This window comes from Medicago sativa, chromosome 5 (assembly GCF_051527215.1).
Source record: "Medicago sativa cultivar Bolivia chromosome 5, Bolivia_mono, whole genome shotgun sequence".
NCBI lineage: Eukaryota > Viridiplantae > Streptophyta > Magnoliopsida > Fabales > Fabaceae > Medicago > Medicago sativa.
Genome location: NC_140753.1, coordinates 13,787,099 through 13,806,597, shown reverse-complemented (window position 1 = coordinate 13,806,597; position 19,499 = coordinate 13,787,099). Strand labels below are relative to the sequence as shown.

The following is a 19,499-nucleotide window of genomic DNA, read 5'->3' as shown; positions in this document are numbered from 1 at the left end:
TTTGCAGATGACTAAAGGGGGAGAAGCTTTAGGATTTAATTTAAGTCTTAAGTTTTTCTTAGTTTTAGGCCCTAAGTAGGTCTAGTGATCACTAGTTATTGGAGTTAGAAACTTCACTTTTTGCCTGATCACATGCTTTGAATTTCTTTTTGTTTTTGAACCATATATTCATGTAATTGTACTTCATGATTTACATTAATGAATGATATTGAGTTTGGTTCAAATCTGCATATTTTTTATTTTATGCAATGAATTATGAAATTGAGGGGGAGCTTTTTAAAGTTCTTAAAAACTCTGCATAATGGATTATAAAAATGAGGGGGAGCATTAAAACAAATTTTCAAGCTCTGTTGTTCTTCATATATATAATCAAAATCCTTAATCCTAAATCATAGGTTTATCATCTTCAAAAAGGGGGAGATTGTTGAGGCAAAATCCCTAAATAATTTTAAAGATAATAAACCAATATGATTAAAGAATTAATGGACTTTGATTATTTCCTTGGTATTTAACTTGTGCTCTTGAGTGTTTTACTAAGACAGGAACAAGGCTTAAATCATACCAAGAATCAAGAAATCAAAGGACATTTGAATTCAAGATCTAACACTGAGATCAGAAAGTTAGATCAGAATGTTGCTCAGAGATCAGAATGTTCGCACAAGAGATCAGAAGGTTGCTTCTACACAAGCCCAGAATCTCAAGAACATGGATCAAGGTCATGCAAGACACATGTGATATAAATAAATGTCAAGAGAAGTACTTTTGCATGGATCAATCAAGCAATAAAGGCATATACAAGGATTATGTCAAAAAGGATACTTTATGTTCATTTAAGACTATGAACATTAAAGTCCTAGGAATATTCCACAAGGGAATATCATCCTAGATGTTATATTTACTGCTCTTCATTGTGTTTCACTATTAGGATTTGATTACATCAAATGGTAGTCTTACAAATCATCCTAAGTGAAACAAATGGAACATTCTGATGATCAGAATGTTCAGCTCAGCACAGGCCTACTTTATGAACAGTACAGTAGGTGAAAAGCAAAAGCAAAAGCAAAGCAAATCTATCTTGCTCAATCAGAGATAGACACGTATGAGAGTTGGTACAGAACAAGGACCACACAATCTCTCAAAGCCTGTGTATGAAGATGCAGAATCCCACTATATCCTCCTGCACCAAGTTCCAAGGCAGATCTGGCAACTGAACTTTCTGAAGTATGAAGCAAAGTCCATACTTTGGTTATTGCCCAGAAATTCATATGAAAAGCATATGACACGCCCAGAACTTCATATGTTCATTCATATATGATGAACCCAGATGAAGAACATGATGAACCCAGATGAAGATCATCATGAACGCAACAACATTCTGAAGTTCATCAGAGATCAGAATGTTTGCCGAGAATTTCAAGTAAAAGCTTGTGGGACCCAGGACACATGGCATAACACCATTGGACACCCCACAACGGCTATTTGAGCCCAAGGACTCTATAAATACAGTTCAAAGGCTCAGCATTACTGGCACCATTGCAAAGCATACAAGAAAACAACTTTGATTTTGTTTGAAGCTCTTGCAAACTGAAATTGATCAATCTCTAAGGCTTTCATTACTTAGTGCAAATCAATACTCTTTGTTATCTCTAAGATAACTCCTCTCTCTTCTTCCTCCTCTGTTTGATTCACAAACATTCAACTTCCATACAAATTGTAACTAAGTCTCATCTAGCTTTAGGGGTACTAAAGTGTTAGTTTGAGCAAAGGTTGTAAAAGTCTAAGTGGGTAACTTAGCAAGAAGGTGCAAGCCTGCTGAGGCTTAGAGAATACAGGATTGTAATTGTTCAGGTGAACAAAGATTGTAAGGTGCAGGACTTGAGAGGTTATCTCAAGCATCATAGTGGAAACTCTCACAAGATTGTGAGGAGAGGACTAGCCCACATTGGGTGAACCTCTATAAATCTCTGTGTGTTCTTTCTTTCTTCCTTATACTCTTTAATTTCAGTATACACAACACACACCAACACATTTACTTTATTAATCAGTTTCTGTGTATGAACTTCAGAACGTTCTGAGTTCAGAAAGTTAACTTAACCATTCCAAGTAAACTACTTGAGAATTACCTTTAAGTTTCAGGATAATTTTTAAAGGGTCACAATTCAAACCCCCCCTTTCTTGTGACTATTTTATCTACTTCAAACTTGCAATCATATATTATGATCCAAGTGTAAGAACACTTGAGATGGAGTTAGAAAAACAGAATATACGAGCATCATTGGTAGCACTTAGGTATGCCACTGAATGTATTAGACCCGACATTGTCGATGTCGTAAAACTCTTGTGCAAGTTTACTAGTAGACAAAAGAAAAGCATTGCCATGCTATAGAAAGAGTCATGAGGTGCCTTAAGAAGACTATGACTCTAAGATTACTTCACTAGGAGTAACATATTGTACTTAAATGGTACAAGATATAAAATAGAACATCTTTCAGATGAATATTTAGCGACTAGTGTTTGCACATTGAGCATCACTAGAGGAGTTGTTTGTTAAAACAAATGATATTGACTCAGTCCACTATGGAATGAATCTGAGATGAGAACACTATAGAAAACTAGTGAAGAAGCAAGTTGGCTAAGATCCTTGCTAGCAGAAATCCCTTTATGGGAGAAACAGTTACCGGCTGTGTTAATTCATTGCGATAGTACCGCGGCTATTGCAAAGATTAAGAATCATTATTACAATGGTAAGAGACGACAGATAAGGCGAAAACATAGCACGATTAGAGAGTGTATCTCTAATGGAGCGGTTAGAGTTGATTTTGTACGTACGAATGAAAACTTAGCTGATCCTTTGACGAAAGGACTTAATAGAGAGAAAGTCTGAGAAACATCCAGTAGGATGGGACTAATGTCAATAGCCCACTGAATGACGGTAACCCGACCTATATGACTGGAGATCCCAAGACTTAGGTTCAATGGGTAAAAACAAGTCATGAAGTGGTAGAACATGCTATGAGAGAAAGAATATAGAAAGCATGATCCTGCAGCGAAAGAAGGATGAGGTAATAGTAACTCTTAATGAGATCTATACTCTATGTTGAGTGGGGTACACAGCTACAGGAGTACCCTTGATAGACTCACCTATACGAATGTGGAACTTAGGCTGGTCCTATGGAATTTTGAGGCAGAATTCCTAGAGCATTCGTTAAAACCGAGATACACGTGCATGGCCTTAAAACGCACGGGCTTTTAGAATACACCTATGAAAAGGTTTGTGTGTGGATTCTATGTCTGAGATAGAGTTCAATGCTGTAAGCAACTCTTGTTAAATCAGAATACCTTCCACTATACAAAGGTTCAAGTTGTTGGCGACACCTTTGTAAATTAGCAAATCTTATTGAAAAGTTTACGAAACCATTTTGAAGTCAAGTGGGGGATTGTTGGAACACTAGTTAATTCTAGTGAAGAAAATTGGAAAGAAAAAACACTATGAAAGAACTAGTGTGTGGGTGTGACTTAAAAATGTCCCACATTGGAGGGTCACCCCAACTAGTAAGTGTTTATATATGGGCAAAGTGACCTCCAAGGGTGTGCCCTTGGGGTACCCAATTTTGTGAACGGGTGAACGCTTACAAAATATATATATCGAATAAAAAAAATGATATATATATTTTTTGTCACTTGAAAATGTTAAATTAATTAATTAATTAATTTAATCATTATCCGTAAGCGCTACGCGTAACAAATAAATTTGTTACGATCCGACCCGATCCATAACGCGTATCCAGAAACTTCCGGATATATCCAATTAAGAAACAAAACGCGTTTGCTTAAGGATTAAGCAGACTTAATCCCCAAGTCACTCGTTTTTTGTTACAAACTCTCCTTATAAAAGGAGAAGTTCGCCCCACTCATTCTACACACCGAAAAGAATTTCATTGAGTTGTCGGGAATTCTTTTCTTCTCTTCTCCCTCCGACTTGTGTTAACAAGTTTCTTCTGCTTCTACTCCTTTCTGTCCCTTTCGGTTTCAAATAGAGCGGTTACGTACCGTATCGAGTGGCTTCGATCAATCGATTGAACCATATTTTAAGAATGTTCTTAAGACCATAGTCCCTTTTTCGGTTTAATGTCCCTTCGGAATTAAGAGTGGTCTTAAGTTCATAGTCCCTTCGGAATATAGAGTACTATTAAGATCATAGTCCCTTTTCGTAATACTTATGTCCCGTCGGAATTAAGAATGATCTTAACAGTATATAAATTATTTCAATAATTTTCTATTTGATGAGAAATGGTGGTATCACCATATTTGAGTGGTCGTAGTGCCATATTGATGTTTTGGAGAAGTTAAAATTAGAATGGTGGTAACACCATATTTGAGTGGTCTCAGCACCATAATAGAATCGTAATAATACCATATTAATTTGAGTGGTTTCAATATTAAAGAGTGATCTTAGAACCATATTTGAGGGTGTAATTCTCGAACGATTTTCTACAGTGCAGTAGTTAATCGAACAGTTGTAGCTGGGCTTGTTTTATCCTGGAGGCGGCGTGGTTGATAGTCTACCTTGCACAACTTTGGGTAGTGCCACGAAACGTCTTAAAGAGAGCGACCTGGTCGTGACTCAACCTAGTAACAACTTCGGTAGATAACAGAATTTGGAAATCCAAATTTAACAATTTGGAAATCCAAAAACAACATTTTCTCTTTACGACCTAAAAACAATAAAGCAAAGAAAAAGTTTAAGTATGAGAGAATCAAATCAACATGAACAGAAATTTAAGATATTATCATGTGTTAATAAGTTAGAAGTAACAATTACTGAGACTTTTGGGGACACTGGGAGTGTCGGCTTTCTCAGGCATGCGGTAAGTGAGGGGGCGAGTGAGAGGTGGAGGCATGGAGTTGAAACCGTTGTAAGCGGAGAAGTCTGGCATGGAGTTGAAAGAGCGGTAAGCGTAAGAGGCTATGAGGGAAGAGGCGGCGACACCAAGGGAGCGTGGACTTCAAAGAGCCTTAAGCAAAAAAGGCGATAGGGCAAAGGAGAGAAAAGGCAACGGGGTTAAGGAGATCGGAGGAGAGGAAGAGTTGATCAGAAGCCATTGAGATTTGATTAGAAGCCATTGAGAAGGTAGGGATTGCCGCAAATAAGAGTGAGTTGTGTATGTTCATTTGAGGGCGTGAATGGTTTTTCCATACTTTACTTGTGTAGCAAGCAAATTAGTTGCTTTTTCCCCAAAAGCCCTAATGTTCTACCGTAATATACTAGTTACTTGGCCAGGAGTTTTTATTATTGGACGGAAATTTATGTTGGAAAATTTACTGTCTCTAACGAGTAACGACTCTACAGGAGACTACACTCCACCTGTAGCTTGATTACATATATCCTATAAATTTATCTTTACGTTAAAATATTAGTCTTGTCCTATTTCAAGCCAATTAGAGTGAGTAAATTCGTTCATGTGCATTTTTCATATGATAGAGTAGCGTGTTTATCTTCAAGAGCTGCAAGATAAATCACTAAGGAGAATCACTAAGGAGAATGAGTAGGGTGTTTATCTTTCACTTAAACATAAATGGGTTGTTTCATCAAGCTTTGAAAAAGATTAGCAACACATCAAGTCTGCAACCAAGACGGAGACAATATGATCCACCACCGCCAATAACTGTTCCATCATATTTGTCTGGTTGAAATATCATATTAACATTTGAAGATGTTAGAAGTTAGAATGGTGGTAACACCATATTTCAGTGGTCATAATAGAGAGCGACCTAGTCGACTCAACCTAGCAACAAGAATTTTTTCTTTTTTCTAAACAGAATTTGAAAATTCAAATATAACGGTTTGGAAATCCAAAAACCAACATTTTTAGGAAGGAATAATTGCAATTCCAACGGTTTCTACATTTGTAATATGATAGATTTTGCATAATTTAAATGTATCTTTTAAAGGTATTATAAATTGTTTTTACAAATTTTTAAAACATTTAGTAAATGTTTATTTCTTAATGTTGAATCGCTGTTAAAATCTTCTTGATACATATACTTGTAATTCATTCTTGTTGATATTATATGTATTAACATATCAACTCGTTTAATCGTCAAGTAGTCACTCCATTGTGTAATACAGCCTTGTAATTCAATTTTACAATCGGATGATTCATTCTTGTGAAGATCAAGGTTGGTTTGTTTTGGCAAAGACAAAACAGATCTCGCTAATTCTTAATGTTGATGAGGTTGTAGCGTTAGGTTTTCTTTATGCAAGGTTGTAGCGTTAGGTTTTCTTTATGCATTAAGATGAGTCAAAGAGCTTCATTTAAATAATATGTGTCACTATGATTTAAACTCCAAAAGGGTGGTGGATATTTTTAACAGTATAAAAGTGGATTTGACTTTGGTGCTATCGTATCAGTCTAAATGTAATGTAGAGGATCATTGTTGCAAATTCACATGTTTAGTTTATTCAAAGACAAGTTAATGAAGTTGCTCATCAACTCTCTAAGATGGCCACAACTTCAGCTACTTTTCAATTATTTATGGAGTTCCTACGTGTATCCAAACTACTATAATTAATGAAATGTTATAATTTTTTCATGCAAAAAATAAAAATAAAAAACAAGTATGTTGTATTTATTTTTTTGAGAGGATGTTGCATTTTTTGGTGTCGAAATATTTGTTCTGGTATAAACTTACAACGAGAGTTGCGGAGTTCATCACTAACGTGAAGGAAAGGAATTTAAACTTCAAGTTCAATAGGAGAAAAACATTTTAAAAATATCAGCATTGAGAACCTTCATTAATGGCCAAGAAGCATATATCTTTGAGGAGCTTATGTATAAAATTTCCCCTTTAATACGGAAAAGGGTTTGTTATCGTACCAACGATGTTACAAAATATTTAGGTTCCAAAACATAGTATAGTCTCTTTAGAGAGAATAAATTTGAAAAAATTTCATACATCAAAAATAGATTCATTCCTTTAGTGTTTAATCTTGTCATAAAAATTGGGAACAAGGTTAACAACTCAAATGACAACCCAAAAAATAAAAGAAAACGGCCTTATAAAAATTATAATATTATAATTAAATTCATCTTCAAATACTTCAAAAAAAATTAAAATTCATCGTCGAACATGAACCCCTTCTTTTAGTGTATCTTGAGGCCAATACTTGCAAATGTGCAAGTAAAAAATTATACACGTATTTGATACAAAAGGCTTGTATTTTCTTGCTGTTCAATCTATGATTAGTAATTGGAGTGTTGGACTCTAGATGTTAAAAAATCAACAGATTTGTTTGAACATAATTCCGATAACGAAAATCAAAAGTAAACTGATAAAATATCTCACACCACATTTTAGCGTTTGGGATTTTAAATTGCTAGTCTTGTATCCCTTCCCACCTGCCAAATCAGCAACTATGAAGTTATTGAAGTATTAATAAATGAATAACCAAAAAATATATTAATACATGAACGGTCTTAAAATATAATTTCAGGTGTCTAAAACAATTATTAACTTATGTACATGAAGTAAACATGTCATCAGAACTTGAAAGAGGATAAGTGATAATCACAGATTCAGCCCAACGTATAACCTATATCACTAGTCAGTTTTGTGTCTCAACCATTATAATTTGGAAATTATATTTAAATGCCAAACAAGGCGGTTGAACGCAACTGAGTTTGAATGGATCAAACTCAATCCACCGAAGAACCTTCACCAAAGGAAATCAGCCAATTTTACCTGCTACTGTCCAGAGTTTCCCAAAAGTCGCTCAACCGCTGCATGAACATTCCCTGATGTAGCAATAAGAGCCCTTAAGTTCTCTTGCGTGTCAAAGAATCCCATCTCTTGAAGCTGGGTAAGCTGGGTAGCATACAATGTCTCTGGAGGCTCTGGGAAGACATCGAGGAGAGATCGGTATAAAAATTATTTAGAATAGTAATGCAGGTAGAAAATTACAAAAACAATAGCAATCCTAACTAACCATTTGATCTGTTTGGAACAGCTAGGCTACCAGCTCCAAGTCCACCAAACATGCTCGATAACATCTCCAACCCCAAGTTGTTCACTGGTCCTACTAACAGAAACAAATTTAAGCAATTACAAAAAAAAAAAATTATTATAATTTTTTAATGTGCAGCCAATGGCAATTGCATCATCCAGCTGCCCCCTTAAAAACCTCCCCCGTCATTGCTATTCTATAGATGCATGGGACCTTCAAAAACAAGGCTGACTCAATATCAGTGTTAAAAAAAAAAGCAGTATTGGTGGCAACATGCAGCACAGTATTTGGGTATTAGGTAAGCTACTGTATATGTGGTATTCATGGCGGGGTATGGCGGTTGCCATTATAATGGCACCGCCAACAGGAATATCAGAAATGGCGAATGAGAGGCAAGGGCAAAAAGAAATAGAGGGGATGGGACCAGTCAGGCAAAAAGAAATAGAGATGGCACCCACACCTCATGAAAGTAAACCCTAAAAAAAGATGGCAGGCATATTTTCAGTAGATCAAGTCATATGAAGGAGGAGATGAAAGGTTATTTGGACCACCTTATAAATACATCATTCAAATATAATTGAGGCCTTAGTAGAAAAGGAGATGAAGGGTCTTTTTTATGAAGAAGAAAAAACCCACTTATAAACCTGGGCAGCCTCTACATGTATAACATACTAACATGAAATAAAAATTGAAGCCTTGCATAAGAGGAGGCCTAAAGCTTTGACTTTATTGGCCTAAAGCTTCAGCTTTATTGCCCATGCCATTTGGTTGGCCATGTAAATGGTTTCACATGTATAAATGGATACGAAGGATTCAGTTAGGCACAGCTTAAATTTGGTTAGAAATGGTTTAAGGCATTGCCCTACCTCAAGGGCCACATAACTTAAACACCCAGATCAACCTATATGATTTATCATCCACCTAATAAAAGACTTAGCTAAGATCTTAGGGAAAACCTCATAGTAGACAAATTTTCAACGTAAAGATGCAGAGAGCATGTAGAAGAGGATACACAAACACATTATTAAATGTTCCATTGATCCAAAACGTTATAATTCACAATAATTCAAATTTAGATTGGTGATCTTAAGAGATGGTCAAGGAATTTGAAGTGAAGTGCTGAAATATTCCAAACAGACTAACAGAGCATAGTTCTATATACAGAAACCATAAATGAATGCAAAATTGTCTTGCATACCAGTGCCTCCACCTGTTTGACCTGGTTCCCTGCACAAAGCGTATCATTTTAGATGACCCAGCCAGTAGCAAATAGTAAACAAAATAAAATCAAAAAGAGCATCAAAATTCAAACTTCACTACTTATTTAGTCACAAGGCAAATTTCCACTGAAGTTGTATTGGGGGCAGGTTAAGAAAAGTTTAGGATGACAGAAGGATTACCCCAATGCAAATCACATACTCAAAAAGGATTTATAGCAGGATTTGAATGAAGGAACCCTAGGTTCAAATACAACTCATGCAAATGTCAAATGTCATCAGAAAAAGGCCATTATGGTGAGCCATACCCATCTAGGCTGTGTTTGCACATTTAAGTAGGTGCTTATAGTGTGATAATAAATGTAGACTCAGACCCAAATTGTACATCTTTACTTAGACAGATAATAAAACACACACTTTCAAGGATTTTATTGCACAAAAACCAAAAAATTGTTTTAGCATCTGGCAATCATGATCAGCAAAAGGAAACAAGCTACAACAACAAATATTTCCAAAAAAAAAGCTATAACCAAAAAAAGAGGAGGCAAGAAAGCTCATCCAACTACACACGGGGCATTCATATTTTATCAAGTCCTAAGAGATGTGCGAGGGAGTCAATAGAGCAAAAAAACTGAGTTTGGTTGGATCTAGACCATATATATACATAGATGACCAAGAATCAATAACGGTTTTGCTCAAAATAAATATAGAGCACCCATGAGAGATCAAATGGTAAGGATTAGCTCTTCTCACACTCTCTCATCTGTGGACCCAAAATGCCTACATTTTTTTTCTCAAGCCATGCCCAACAAACATCACGCCGTATCCAATCCCGAGATCCCCTTTATTACTTTCTTTTTAACAATTGTAGAAACCCAACCAAGCATACATGTACCCAGTAGATACAAGGTACATGAGCACCTACCATTTTGGCACATCCATGTTTCATAGCATATGATTAAGATATATGATCAATACAATTGAACATCAAAGTACAAGTATCAATCAAGCTAGCAAAAATTAATGATTGAATGTTAGGACTGCTCCGTTACTTACTGTGTTGATTGCTGCTGTCCAAGTTGAGTCATAAGAGCTTGCTGCATAGACAAGAGTTGCTGCCATAGTTGATAGGACACGAGTTAATTTATTTAGTATATCTAGGTACAAAACAACAACTCTTTATCATAATAGAGCAAATCGGTGTTGTCAATCCCAGATTGCGGGAAAATAGAATTTCGTTCAAATTCTGCTAAGCTACAGTGCTATAGCAATACAATAGCAACTATCTGACAACACTTTGTACTGAATCGTGTATCGTGGAACGGTAGCCGTTATTCAAAAATTTGCTATCCTATAGCTGCTATTAGACAACAATGGATCACATTAATTAGTAAAATCATATTTTCTAACACAAAAAGCTCATCAAAATTTAATCACAAATTGTCACAGTCGATTAATTTTCAAAGGCTCGGCTAGGAGGCCACTATCCAACCACTAGATCTAGGTCTGACTCTTACAGTCATTAGTCATTATTTTTTAATGCTGAACAGTGAAAACCTTATTACTCATACAATTTATCACAGTGCCGGAGAAACAAAAGTGAAAATATCTATAGAAACATTAAAAATTAATTTTCTCCTAAAATGAGTGTACGATTAAATGCTTCAGTGTTGCACCACAAACTTATTAATAGGTTTAATTGTTATGTACTCAACACTGATTGGGAGAGCCTATTAGCTAAAATTCATCAACAGACGAGAGCATTCTAAATCTGCCTACCTGCATTGTTTCGGGTGAGGAAAACATTCGAAGAAACTCCGGGTTTTGCATCACTTCTCTCATTGAATTCATATCAGGCATCCCACGCTGATCAGTATTCATACCAAGAATCTAAAATAAACCAAGACGTTAGAGATATCTGTTCAATAGCATGCATAACATAACTTATACGCACATTAAGTAAATACCTGATTCATTGTTTGAGGATTGGACATGATACTTTGCATCATTTGAGAAATAGCTGGATTTTGCATTAATTGGGTCAATGAACCAGCATCTGGCATACCACCCAACATGCCTTCGAGATCTGGCATACCAAGCCCGCCTAAGCCAGTGGGTGTCTGCTGCCGAGCATCTGCAGCAGTAGGTGTTGATCTCCTGACATTAGTGTGGGCACCTCCAGCTAAAATAACAAGCATTGGTTTGTAAGGCTTTAGAACATAACAAATAAATTGAAACATCAAAAAAACTTGAAAATTGTGATAAACCGCGGGGCATTAAGTTCCTTGATCAGTTGATCATGATGAAAAAATCATACTTACTTGGAGCAGATGACCAAGGATTAGGAAGTGGGTTAGTATTGGGTACAGGGGAAGTTGCTTCAGCATTAGTAGTTGAGGGATTGGTCGATGGATTCCTCGTTTGGTCACCTTGAGTCCCCAAAATTCTGGAACTGTCATTTCCTGCCATTGTGGTGGCATTTAAAAATGGTTCTTGAACATTTTCATACATGCGCCTCAGCATGTTAAACCCCTCAGGAGAAGATTCAATGTTGCTCATAGCTCTGTCTGTATTCCTCATCATTTCACGCATGATCTCAGGGTTTCTTGTAGCCTCAAGTGTCTGGCGAAGTGTGCTAGGATCATTAAGTATGTGTGCCAGCTCAGGGTTTCTATCCATAAGCTCTTGCATCTGTGGGTTACTCATTAGAAGGTTGCGCACTATCTCGGGATTATTTAATAGATTTTGCATGGCAGGTGAGTTCATTATTTCTCTCACTAAATTGGGATTTGACATAAATGGTTGCTGCAATTGTTCAAGATCTGGAGGCCCTGCTCCAAATAAACTATTGAGACCACCACCTCCTCCCATCCCATTGATACCTCCTAGCCCTGGAAACAGTGAAGCTCCAAGTCCAGGTCCTCCTAATCCCCCGCCCTCATTAGCACCAGCAGCTCTAGCATTAGTAGTGGTCGTATTGGCACCAGTGGTATTAGCCCCACCAGTTGTATTGGCAGGCGTAAAGCCACGAACCAAATGGACAGTGTGATCTGCCTCCAAACCTATAAATAAATCCAAATACAAAAGAAAATTATATTCACACATTCGCTAAATACTCTCGGAAACAAGTTAGGATCCTCTCCATTTATCAAAATAAATGGAGGATACCGTTTAGAGATATAGTGAGTCCCACCACTATTAATTACTCCCTCCGTTTCAAAATGAGTGTCGTTTTAGATGTTTACACACATATTAAGAAATGCAATGATTAAGAGAAAGAGAGTGGTTATTTTACCAAATTATCCTTATTAACTATTGGTTAGTTTTAAAAGTAATACTTTGGAAGTAGTGTGCAGAGTATTAATTGGAGGGTACAATTGAAAAGAAAAAGTTATTATTGCATTGGAAACTTAAAGCGACACTCATTTTGAAACAAATTTTTTTGGCTAAAGCGACACTCATTTTGAAACGGAGGGAGTATTATTTTATAATTTTCTTCAAACTTGTGTCTCTCTTTCTAAATAGAAGAAATGGATATGCTCCTAAATGGAGACAATCCTAACCCCTCTGAAACACCAAAGAATTTCCATATGAACAAATCAATTCCTGACAGCATAAAATAAACAATGATTTTAATCGTCGTATTTTCACTCTAAAAAATACAATACAACACCCTTTACATCCAAATAAAATAGTGTTTAAAGCTAATTCCACGTTCCATTGATTGTCGACAAATTCATCCTATGTTATTGTTAACCCATACAAATGCAAATACTGGAGTTATAGACTATATAATAAAAACATTGACACGGACACCTGAAAAGCGTCACCCGCATGGTGACACCAATAATAATTTGAGAAAATAACATAATTCATGTAGTCATATGTGTCGATGTCAAAAATGACACCTTCGATGTAGGTGATAGACAGGATATCGTACATTCTCAAATAAGTGAGATAAATTAATACTCCCTCCGGTCCTGTCCTTTTTACAAGAAACATTTGACTTTTTAGATACATTGAATAATTTATGTATTTGGTTTAGATTATAGACCAAATACATAAGTTATTCAATGTATCTAAAAAGTCAATTGTTTCTTGTAAATAGGACAGGAGGGAGTATAATAAACCAAAAAGCACGAAAAATGATAAAATCAAAAGCAATACAATCAAAAAATTACACAAAGATATCTTTAATTTTCAATTATTACATAAAATTAAGCATCACGAACAAAACTCAGAATCGAAAAACACGAACAAATATATAAATAATTGGAAGATCGGGTTCATACCATAGCTTTGAAGCGTTTGATCATCCTTAAGAATCCTTCCCTTATAAATCAAGCGTTGTTGATCAGCAGAGATATCGCAGTTCTGAGCAATAACATCCTTGAAGGAAACAACGGTGGAATCGAGGCTAATCTGAACGGAAAATTTGGAACCATTGGAACAACGAATGTTGATCTTAACTCCTCCGTCGGTGGATTGTGGCTCCGTGGTGGTTTCAGCGGTTGCGTCACCTCCCATGGCGGCGTCGGTGGGAGGGAAATTGAAGGTAGTTACGGTTGTGGATCGAAACCCTAACCCTAGAAAATGATTTGGGAATGAAAGTGGAAGCGTGTGAAATTTTGGAATGAAATGAAATTGAATTTGAGAATTTGTGAAAGATAAACTGAGAAATTTTGACGGAAAAAATAATGAGAAATAAAATAGACTTGCGAAATAAGAAAATAAAATGAGAGAGAGAGAGAGAGAGAGAACCCACCTACGCAGGGAAAGAATTGATGTTTTGGTTTTTTTTAGAAAACTTTAGATTCACGTGCTTAACTAGCGCGTGATTGAACACAGCCTCTTATTCGAATGAATCATCAAATTAGTCTTTATTTTCTAGGACCTTCTTAGATAAATAGTACTACTATGATTTTATGATTATTAATTAAAGAGAAATGTTAACTTGTGTCTTAGGGCACAAGTTAATGATTCAAATATAGAAATAATTTATTGAAATATGTGCATTGTATTTAATCTTTAACTTTTTAATGAATTGAACGCACAAAATTTTATAAAATATTTCTTCTTTTGAATTTTTAACATGTGTCTTAAGGGCACAAGTTAGAACTACCCTTAATTAAATAAAGTAAAGAATTAAATTGATTGTAAGTTGTTAAAATTTATAGAGACTTAATTAAGAGTAAGTGGTTAAATATAAAGATCAGCTTAATAAATTAATAGAGTCAAAATAAATTTTGAAATATTCATAATCATAATGACCTACTTGAGTGTGCGATAAAGTCTTAAGACCTTTTTTTTATCAAGTGACTTGAATACTACTTGCTAGATTGACACTCTTGTGGAGAAATGATAAATTTAGAGTTTGAACTTGATCCTTACATGTAACGTCTCTAATAAGTATCAATTGAGATACACTTGTAGGACAAAGATTAATTTGATTATTTACTTGTTGATATGATCTTGAATGCCACAATGGGACCACATGTAATAAGGAGGTCCAATCTCTTTATATAGCCCGTGAATATGATAGGTTTTTATTATAAAACTGTTTTTAATTGGAATTTTGCTCTTCACCCAGCACATTTTGTTCGCACCCTGTAGCCATGCCCAAAATGCCCTTACGTTAGTTAACTTGCGCAAGTGTAAATTAATGCGCATGTTAAGTCACATGACGCAAGTTAAGTGGCGCAAGGCTACTTTTTTTAAAATTTAATTACTATTTTCAAATTATGTTATTAACTTTATTCAAAATTATTTTGTTTATATTAATCTAAATTATTAATCTAAATTATTTTCTTAACTTTATTCTAAATTATTTTCTTAACTTTATTAACTTTATTAACTTTATTCTAAATTATTTTATTAACTTTACTTTGAAATTATTTTGTTTACATTAATCTAAATTATTTTGTTAACTTTATTCTAAATTATTGATTCGATATTATTCTTTAAATAAATACAAATATAAATAAAGGTAAATACAACATTAGAAACTAAAAGCAAATATAAAATAAAGGAACAAAATTGAGGCATAAATAATATCTCATTTTATTAATAATTCATACATTACAATAATTCATACAATAAGTTTGAACTTATTCACTATATCTACTTATTTTCTCCTTGGGGTAAAAAGTAATCAACCTTCGTGGGGTAAAATAGTGAGCAACCTTTTTGGGGAAAATACATCATCAACCCTTTGGGCTAAATTTAAATCTGGTTTTTTTACCACAAGAAGTTCTTTTAACCCACGGTAAAAAGTTTATGCGGTTAAAAAACAGGTTTAAACCGCATAAACTTTCCCAAGTCGGCTACTCACTATTTTACCCCGACGAAAATTGATCACTTTTTACCCCAAAGAGAATATTGAAAAGAAAAAAAAGAAAGAAGAGAAATAGAGGGAGAGAGTGAGGAGGGGGAGAAAGTAATATGGTGTGAGGAATTAGGGAAGTATGGAGGGGTATTTATAGGTAGAAATGGGAGCCTAGGTTGTAACTACCATAAATGTGGTAAAAAAAAACGTGTAAAGTTTGTTAAAAACGTGTGGATTGAAGGTTGAAAACCTGACCACCGTCCAAAAAACGTGTGTTCTTGAGGACAGACCACCGGCCAACGTGCTTGAGTTAACTCACGCATAGACCAGTGGTGCGTGACTTAAGTCACGCATTGCTTACAACGTGCGTTAGTTAAGTCACGCTGCGTGACTTAACTAACGTAAGGGTATATTTGGACGCAATGCAGGGCGCGAGCAAAATGTGCTGGGTGGAGAGCAAAATTCTTTTAATTGTTATGGGACCAAGGTCTATGTATGTCTAAATAAGTGTTATGCTAACAAATGTTGATGTCTTTATGACACTTGTTAAGGATTTAAATGATGAAATTATTTATGAATTTTATGTAAAAAAACTCTTTTTAAATTTTAATATGTTGAATATATAATTTCTAAAATAAGGATTTTTTTATTTTGTTAGCATTTTCCCATAAATAGTCGATTGGTTGAAAACAATGGTGTGTTTTTTCAATTGATTGAAAATGATGTTGAAAGTAGGGTAAAGTAGTAGTAGATAATGAATGTGGTAGCCTTCTTTCAAAAAAAAAAATGAATGTGGTAGCCTGGTAGGGCAGCTACCTAATAAAAGTATGGGAGATTTATTGTTTGTATAAGCAACTTGGAATGAAGATAGCTTAGCCCATTTCTGGTAAAATAACAAAACTTCGCTCTAGTAAGCATTGTTTGTACCTTATAAAAAAAAGTATTTCTTCGACGATCTCTCCAAAAGATAAATTGCATAAACAAACTATTCCTTAGCTTAATTAAACACTTTATTTAAGTATTTGTAATAATTTGTTTGTAAATTTATGTGGAATTTATTTGATCAATTAATTAGACCTTTTATGAAATACAGTATTAGTTTTTGGTATAAAAAGAGGGCGAAGTTTAAGAGAAAGGTAAAAAAAAAACTTAAGAGAGCAAACAAACATTTTGAAGTATGTGAGTCCCAAAAATGTTATTAAAAAGGAGTTTTTTTTTTTCGCTTAATGAGAAGAGACTCCAAAACATTAATGTTTGAATTATCAACAAAAATGCTTGTTTTTAGACGGAGATTTTTTTTTTTGACACACGTTAAATACCTTTCAAGATCTTAATGTCTCTACTCAGGTCATAGGTTTACGTTACCAAGCTCGACATTGAAGATTGGCAAAGGTGTGAATAATACATTTATCACTCTAATCTCCAATGTTGAAAGTCCACGTGTTGTCAGATTTTATACTCTTTTCCCTTGTGGGTGTAAGTATAAGGTGCGGACAAAGGTGTTGCATAATAGATTAAAGAAGATTATTGGTAAAGTGATATTTGACATCTAGTATGTTTTTGTTAAAGGAAGGCAAATTCTAACCGGAATTCTTATTGCTAACGAGTTGTTGGATGATTCGCGTAAAGATAAAGAACGAATTATTATTGTATAAGGTAGGTTTTGAAAAGATGTATGATTGCGTGGAATGGAGTTGTTTAGATGTTCTAATGAGAGAGAGAAAAAAATGAATCTCCCAATCTTGTGGCGTAAAAGGAATTTGGAATGCGTGAGCACTTCCACGGTGTCGGTTCTTATGAAGGGTAGTCCAACCGATGAATCTAAATTAGAAAGGGGCCTTCTTCGGTGTGATCCACTTTCATTGTTTTTTTACTGATTGCTACTGAAGAGTTGAATGTTTTGTTAAAAGTTTTGGTTGACGTGGGGTTATATTTAGGGTATAAAGTTAGTCGGGAGAAGGAGTGCAACACTTCTCATTTGCAATTTGCTACAATCATAAGCGATTGCAGTTTTGCTAACGTGCGTAATGAGACTATTAACAATAGTCAAGGTTATTTATGCAGTGTACTCAAGTCTTCAATCAAATAAAACAATGTATGTGTAATTACAATAAGATTCAATTTTTTATTTTTTATTTTCGTTCGCACTTCCAATTTCGTTTTCAGTCATATCACAATTTTCAAGTTCAGCCCTCAAGTAATCCAATTATTGCAATTCATTAGTCTGATTTGTATGTATACTATTTTGCTAAGGAAATTTTGTTGCAGCCAAATCAAATAAATAATAAAGGGTTAAATACAAACTTCCATTGTAATGACTACATGTTATGCAAGAGGATCTTTCATTCAATTTGAGCAACAACTGAAAGATATTTTAACAGAGACCCAAAATCATAAATACAAATTCTGGCATATTGAAGAAACAGAATAGATGTGTACCTGATTTAATTGGTTGGTGATTGACCATTAAGATCCTGTTAGAGAAACCATTAGAGGAGAGGGTTGAGAGATGCTTATGCCGCCTTACTGATGAGCTTTCTTTAGTTTTTACAGTGTTTCTAACATGATGAGATAGTCAGATTATATACTCATCATTGGAGGCAGAGACCTCAAATGTGCTAATTAATAAGAACGGTCCAACTCATCACGATCCGTTCACAATAAGCCTAATATAAATATCAAGCACAATAACATTAAATATTTAATACTATATATTTCATTTATATTTTCATAATTAATTAAAGTAAATCCAAAATATTCAACAATCTCCCACTTGGATTACTTTAATTAAAATGGCAAAAAAGTAGTAATGTAAGAATGGTAGTAGAAGTATATCAAATATTTATAATAGTACTTGTTATCAAGGTAGTATAAGAAACACAAAATTCAATAATGCAGAAATTGAATCCGATAGGACAAACAAAATCATACATATTAAACCTTACATTTCACATAGAATAAAGAATATGGATCAACATTATAAATTGAAATTTTGTGGCAGCCAAATCAAATGAATAAGAAAGGGTTAAATACAAACTTCCATTGTAATGACTACATGTTATGCAAGAGGATCTTTCATTCAATCTGAGCAGCAACAAGATTGAGGTTAGAATCAAACTTGTTCTTTCTACATGCATATTAAATACTTTTAAGCTTTCCTATGAGTGCTTCCAATTATATTATACTTCCAATTACAAAAGAGACATTCTTGTATATTAAAAAAGTTTGGTTCAAAGTTGAAGTGGCTTCAAAATCGTAAAGATTAGTTTGAAATTAATGTTTTATATGGAAACAATTAATGAATGTTTTAAGTTTACATTGTTGGTTGCACTCAAATATCGTAGCCATTTAACTCTATGGCAACTAATAAGGTATTGAGTGTGGTACTAAAAGTTAAGATAAAACTTTAGTACTACTACACTCATAGTGAATAAAAAAAATAGTATAAAGATATTAAGATAAAAAAAATGAGAGAAGAAGCACTTTAGTAATTCATAACCCCATACATTGAGAAAATAGACAATTACCTCCTGAAATTATAAGTTTTGTCAATTACCTCATGACGTTAACAAAACTTCAATTACCTCTTTGAAATTGCACAACGTTAATCAATTTATCCCCTCCGTCAAATTCTTCTGTTAGTCAACATCACGTTTTGCAAATACTCATATGAAGTTTTGCACTTATGTGCAAAATGTCCCCCGAACTTGAAAAATTTATATATTTTTTTCTTCTACTTGACTCAAAATATATTAAAGGCAAACAATTAACAGTTAACTTTAATGAAAATCTTTTTTTCTTATACTTGACTCAAAAGATATTAAAGATATAAATTTTCAAGTTCGGGAGGCATTTTGCACATAAGTGCAAAACTTCAAGGGGATATTTGCAAAACGTGATGTTGACTAACAGAAAGATTTGACGAAGGAGGTAAATTGATTAACGTTGTGCA

General features: G+C 34.4%; 1 protein-coding gene across 2 annotated transcripts; it reads right to left on the bottom strand.

Annotated features, from left to right (window-relative positions):
* Positions 1–7,201: 7,201 nt before the first annotated feature.
* On the bottom strand, positions 7,202–13,921 carry LOC146920284 (ubiquitin domain-containing protein DSK2b-like). Of its 2 annotated transcripts, none has more exons than XM_085713689.1 (9): positions 13,515–13,921; positions 11,544–12,284; positions 11,190–11,404; positions 11,002–11,112; positions 10,279–10,337; positions 9,204–9,232; positions 7,988–8,080; positions 7,744–7,895; positions 7,202–7,400 (listed from the first exon to the last, which is right to left on the bottom strand). In XM_085713689.1, exons 1-8 carry the CDS (start codon positions 13,747–13,749, stop codon positions 7,747–7,749), a joined length of 1,632 nt encoding a protein of 543 aa, XP_085569815.1. In that variant the 5' UTR covers positions 13,750–13,921; the 3' UTR covers positions 7,202–7,400; positions 7,744–7,746. The 2 variants fall into 2 exon arrangements, with proteins under 2 accessions (XP_085569815.1, XP_085569816.1); XM_085713690.1 differs by having other exon boundaries at positions 7,988–8,077.
* Positions 13,922–19,499: the final 5,578 nt, after the last annotated feature.

What these genes read in the sequence shown, in the direction of transcription:
- LOC146920284 (XM_085713689.1), bottom strand. Translation starts at nt 13,749, where the DNA reads ATGGGAGGTGACGCAACCGCTGAAACCACCACGGAGCCACAATCCACC. An exon ending in CCTCACCCGAAACAATGCAG is followed by an intron (nt 10,338 to 11,001) that starts GTAGGCAGATTT and finishes CAACTATGGCAG; the next exon opens with CAACTCTTGTCTATGCAGCA. An exon ending in GGACAGCAGCAATCAACACA is followed by an intron (nt 9,233 to 10,278) that starts GTAAGTAACGGA and finishes CGCTTTGTGCAG; the next exon opens with GGAACCAGGTCAAACAGGTG.